Here is a 6,000-nt window from a genome sequence, read left to right as displayed (position 1 = left end):
GTGTTAATTGGTTTCCCTTTTCTTTGTTGAAGAGGGTCTGTGCAATCCTTCTGCCTAGTCCGCCATCTTGCCCCGCCTCCACTTTTAAAAACTTTTATTTTGAAATAATTTTAGAACAGTTACAAAAATAGTAGAGTTCTTATAGCCTCTTTACTCAGTTTTTCCTGATACCAACATCTTACGTAACTGTATCAGAGAACAATGATTATAATCAGGAAATATACTTATTACTTACTTATGTAATATTATTAACTAGTCTATAGACCTTATTGAAAGTTTTTCAGGTTTCCTACTAATTTCTAGTACAGAATTCAATTCAGGATCTCATATTTTATTTTGTTACTGTATCTGTTTAGTCTCCTTCAGTCTGTTACAGCTCCCAGTCTAGTCTGTCTGTGTCTTTTTTGTCCTTCCTTGATGATTTTATTTAAGGACCCCCTGGTGGCATAGTAGTTAAAGCATTTGTCTGCTAACCAAAGGTCAGGAGTTCAAACCTGCCAGCCATTCTGCAGGAAAAAGATGTGGCATTCTGCTTCTATAAAAATTTATAGGCTTGGAAACCCCATGGGGAGGTTCTGTTATGTCTTTTAGGGTTGCTATGAGTGGGAAACAACTCTGTGGCAATGAGATGTGGTTCAGTGGCTGGTTATTTTGTAAAACATCCCTTAGTATAGGTTTGTCTGGTGTTTTCTCAAGATTAGACTGAGAGCTATGTGTTTTTGGCAAGAATACCATTGAAGCATGCTTGCCCTCTCTCATTGTGAATCATATCAGAGGTATGTGAGGTTGATATGTCTTTTTACTGCTGCTGATGACTTTGATCTGTTGGTTAGAGTGTGTCTTCCATGTTCCTCCAAAGTAAAAATACTATATTCCCTTTTATAATTAGTGAATATTTTGTGGAGGGATTCTTTGAAATTATGTAAATATTCTGTTTCTCGTCATACTTTTGTGTACTTACTATAGTATCCATCAAGGATACTTGCCTGTAATTATATTGTGGTGTTTGCCCAATGATGATTTTCTATTTTCGTCATGTTTTCTACAGTTACTTGGAATTCTGTTGTGAGAAAGAGCTGTACTTTTTCTCTGTTAATTTGCTTAATTATTTGTGTCAGTATGCACTCTTGGATATTTATTATTTTCTGGGAGCTATAATCCAGTGCTGTTTTTTTATTTTTTATTTTATTGCGCAAAATGTCCAAGATTTGGTTCTCAAGAGCTCTGCTGTTGGCAGCTCTTCCAAGAGGGCTGCTGTGTCTTTTTGACATGCCCTATAATTTTTAAGCGCTTTTTTACTTTCTGGCACTATAAGATATTGTAGGCTCATCTTTTTTTCCTGCACTGCACTGGAATCAACTATTTCTCTAAGGTACTCTGATTTCTTTTGTTGGAAAATATATTTAGAAACCAGGATCTGGGTGCTAGATGTTCTTATTGCTTTTGAAGTATGATTGCTTCTAGGCCCTCCTGGTAGATAAGTGTATATGGTAGATATATATGTATGTGTATTCAAGCATGCAAACGTGTTGTTGTTTTCTTTTACTGAGATGATTCCAACTCATAGTGACCTTATATGATAGTAGAACTTCCCATAAGATTTCGTAGGCTGTATGTAATCTTTATGGGAGCAGATTGCCAGGTCTTTTCCCCCACAGAGCCACTGGGTGGGTTGGAACTGCTACACCTTTTGATTAGCAGCTGAGTGCTTAACGTGTGTACCACCAAGGCTCCTTGCATGATCCATCCACAGCTATGTTTATTTGTTCTTTTTGGTTGTTGTGGAATTTGTTTTGTTAGTTGCTGTTGAATAGAATGAAACGTTGGCTGATCCTGCTCGAATTCCATGATCTTTGGTATATTTGATCCCATTCTTGCAGCCATTGTGCCAGTCAAGAATGTTGTTGTGGTTCATCAAGTCAATTCTGACACACAGCAATCCTATAGGATAGAGTAGACTCCCTTGTAGGGTTTCCTAGGCTGAAATCTTTACTGAAACAGACTGCCACATCTTTATCCCACAGAATGGCTGGTGGGTCTGAACTGCAACCTTTCGATTAACAGTTAAGTGCTTAACTACTGCACCACCAGGGCTCCTTGTACACATATATTAAAACAACAAAAAACAAAAAACAACCTCTTGCCATCAAATCCATTTCAACTCATAGTGAACTTATAGGACAGAGTATACTGCCACATCTTCGTCCTGTGGAGCAGGCTGGTAGGTTTGAACCACTGACCTTTTGGTTAGCAGCCAAATGTTTTAACCACTGTACCACCAGAGCTATTTATATACATACATACATATCTATATATATTTTATGTCTGGCTATGGATGTGTATATTAAAAGCTGTGATGTCTTCAATTCCAGTCCAATACCACAGGTTTCATTGTAACCTTTTTCTTTTCTTACTTGTAACTCCTTTCTTGAACAGTGAGAAACCTAGCGCTCATCCAAAATATATTTACTTAGTTGCTCCTCTGATGGTGCTGTGGTTAAGGCATTTTGGCTGCTCACCAAAAGCTTGGTGGTTCAAACCCACCAGCTGCTCCACGAAAGAAAGACAAGGCAGTCTGTCTACTTCCATGAAGATTTTTAGCCTTGGAAAGGCTATAGGGGTCACTATGAGTTGGAGTTGAGTCAGTGCCAGTGAGTTTGGTTTGACATATACATGTAAAGTAGTTTCAGTAAAAAACAAATTTGCTAACTAGAATGTATTTTTTTATGTTTAGTCCTTTTTTTGTCTGTAGGCTTACAGTAGTATATAGTCAAAAAACTATTTTCCGAGGTGACATAACTTGTTTTTTTCCTTCCTCAATCCCCTCACTAATAGGTTCATTTATTAACTGTTAATACATTGTGGGTTCCCCCTACATCCTATTTAATTTATTCATCTATTTTTGGGGGTTTATATACCATTTCAGTGGTTCTAAAAGACCTATATGAAAGGTATACCAGAAATTCCGTACCAGTGGCATAGCTTCCAGTACCACAGCAACATGCAAGCCACCTCAGTGCGACAGACTGACAGATGAGTGGTGGATACATGTTATCTACCAAAATGTAATTGACTTTTCTAAGTCCACCTCATATCTTAGGACTTTGCTAAGTTCACTTATTAGTTCTAGTAACTTTTTTCAAAAAAATTCTTTGAGATTTTCCATACAGACAATCATCTGGTCCATGAAGAGAGTTTTATTTAATTCTTTCCAATCTGTAAGACTTTATTACCTTACTGTATGGGTGCCAGGAGGTAGCATTTCTTTATTTTTGTTGTTGATCCTTTTCTTTTTTTTTTTTTTTTTAATGCTTTATTTCACTTGGGAGCTCTGGTGGTGTAGTGCCTAAGGCATTTGACTGCTATCCAGAAGGCTGGCGGTTCAAACGCATCAGCCATTCCTTGGAAGGAAAATTGGGCAATCTACTTCCATAGTGATACTGCCTCAGAAACCCGAGGAGGGATCGCTATGAATCAGATTCGATTTGATGGCAGTGAGTTTGGGTTTTTGGTTTTTTTATTTCACTTAACAACATACACTGGAAATCACTCCATATGAATTCATAGTCACCATCCTTATTCTTTTTTCATAGCTACATAGTAGTACTCCATTGTGTAGATGTACCATAGTTTGTATAAATACATGTTCTTATTTCCCCAGCACCATAGAAGGTGTACAGGAGAGTAAATCTTTATAAATAAAGCCAGCTCTGTGCTGATGTCTTTTACAGATTTTCCAGAAGTGCTCTGGGCTGCCTTCCTTATTTCCCCCGTTACCTCTATGGGCTTTTTTTTTTTTTCCTCTGCCTCAGAAAATCAGCTTCTTTTCAGACACTTCTGTTGTTGAGCAGAAGGATTGTTCACTCATCAGAAATACAGTAGTTTCCCCTGATGGACTTAGTAAGAACTACCTCTGCAAGTGCTATTCTTCCTCTGGAAAATAGAGTTAGAGTTGTAAGGAGAGACTAAGTAGGAGGTGATGGGAAATGCTAGGAGTAATTCTTGTGTAGTCTAAGCAAAGATGATATGTTCTATTCTCAGTATTCTTTCACATCTCTGTTTTAGGTTAAATATTTTTTGTTTTGGGAGCTCTGGTAGCGTAGTGCCTAAGGCACTTGACTGCTAACCAGAAGGCTGGGGTTCAAACCCACCAGCCACTCCTCGGAAGGAACATGGGGCAATCTACTTCCGTAGTGATACTGCCTCAGAAACCCAAGGAAGGGTCGCTATGAGATGGGTCCGACATGACGGTACATAACAACAACAACATTTTTTGTTTTAGAATTTTAATAATATAAAATTAACATAATATCACTGATAAAAAATTAGAAATGTAGGTAGGCAGGGGAAAATATTAAAATCACCCAAAATTCTACCATTGGGAGAATACCACTGTTAAAATTTTGGTTTATAGCTTTCTAACCTTTTTACCTATCTAAATGTATTGAATATATGTATGCATAGTTGTATCTCTCTATTTTTTTTTTTTTAACAAAAATTTTACTTAACTATGTGATACTTTCTCATTAGGTTTTTTTTTTTTTTTGGTTTTGTTTTGTTTTTTAAATCTGTAGGTAAAGTGTTTTATCTGAAAGACTATTGCCCTTTGTTAAAAATCAAATTCTTCTAAGGCTATAGACAATTATGCTTAAGAGGGTCTTACATCTTGTAATTCATATATATATATATATATATATACGAATGAGAATGTATCATGAAACTCCAGAATTACACACCCTAAAGAGTTGTGTTTGAATATTTGGGATATTTTAATTGGATTCCTCCAATAAATTGTTTCTTATCTTATAGTTAAAATATACCCGCCCTGGGCTACCTACCTTCAGCCAGGAAGTACTACACAAATGGAAGGTAGAGGTCAAGAAGTATCATCACATTCAGTGTCCTAACCAGGTGATTCTTTCTTACTCATTTATTTAGTAAATATTCTTCAAGTGTCTGCTATTGTTTCAGTTGTTTCTTACTTTGAGACAAAGCACCTGCCTTAATGGCTTAAAATAACAATTATTTTGTTTGTTCACAATTGTCTTGGTCAATAATTCTATAAGGGCTCAGAGGGGAAGTTACCCTGTTTTATGTGGCATCTGCTGGATCACTCATGGGGTTTTATTTAGTTGGGAGCTTGACTTTCCACATGACCTCTGTCTCCAGCAGGTCATTGGACTACAGGAGGGTACATGGTGGCTGACTTCTAAGAGAGAGTGTTACTAGTACATGAGTGCAGAAGCTGCAGATTTCTTATGGCCTGGCCTCACAAGTTACATAACATCACTTCCATGGCATTCTGTTGGTGAGAGCAATCCCAGGGCTATCTCACATTCAAGGGAGAGGAAATACATTCTACCTCTTGATGGGAAGCATACAGAGAATCTGCAGCCGTCTTTAATCTGCCACACCTGTATGTGCAACACTTTGAGGAGGAGTAGATAGAAAATTAATAGACATATTTGCATTTAAAGAAAACAAATTTTCTAAAAATCTGACTGTATAATTTTCTGTGTTTCTCTAAGTGTCAGAGAAAGCACCTGGAAAGGGAATGGCTTAAGGTTCTCTAATCAACTGCACCACCTGCTCACCTCTTTTTCTTCTGCCTTTGTTTGGCTTTCCTTCTTGCTTTTGTGACTTGGATGTTGTAGATTCTTTTTCTGTTTGGTTTGTGGTGCTATTTATTGGTCTTTTTCCTCCAGATCAGTGAAAATGTACTGATTACTTAGAGAAGGATGCTGTTTGGCATGATCTTCACATTGTATCTTTTTTTTTCCCCAGGGTTGCGAGGCTGTCTACAGTAGTGTATCTGGCCTTAAAGCTCACTTGGGCTCTTGCACATTGGTTTGTAACCTTTTAAATCTAATACCTTGACATGTGATTTAAAATAGTTTGATGTGAAAGAGTATTCCATTTCAGTGAACAGTTAGTTGTCCTGTTTAGTGTTATCTTCAATGAGTGTGGTTTAGTTTTTTATATTGTAAAGATTGTTTGATT

At 37.1% G+C, this 6,000-nt stretch overlaps 1 protein-coding gene across 1 annotated transcript in view; it reads left to right on the top strand.

Moving 5' to 3' along the window:
• Positions 1-6,000, top strand: part of ZNF512 (zinc finger protein 512) — a 31,027-nt gene that overhangs the window by 20,881 nt on the left and 4,146 nt on the right. The window contains exons 9-10 of the mRNA XM_007938832.2: positions 4,810-4,911; positions 5,785-5,847. Of these exons, the coding sequence (XP_007937023.2) occupies positions 4,810-4,911; positions 5,785-5,847 (165 nt within the window). The remainder of the gene's footprint in view (positions 1-4,809; positions 4,912-5,784; positions 5,848-6,000) is intronic.

This window comes from Orycteropus afer, unplaced genomic scaffold, assembly GCF_000298275.1.
Source record: "Orycteropus afer afer isolate SDZICR_OR568_19922 unplaced genomic scaffold, OryAfe1.0 scaffold00054, whole genome shotgun sequence".
Lineage (NCBI taxonomy): Eukaryota > Metazoa > Chordata > Mammalia > Tubulidentata > Orycteropodidae > Orycteropus > Orycteropus afer.
The sequence above is the reverse complement of the archived record's forward strand: the minus strand, read 5'-3'. Positions and strand labels throughout refer to the sequence as shown.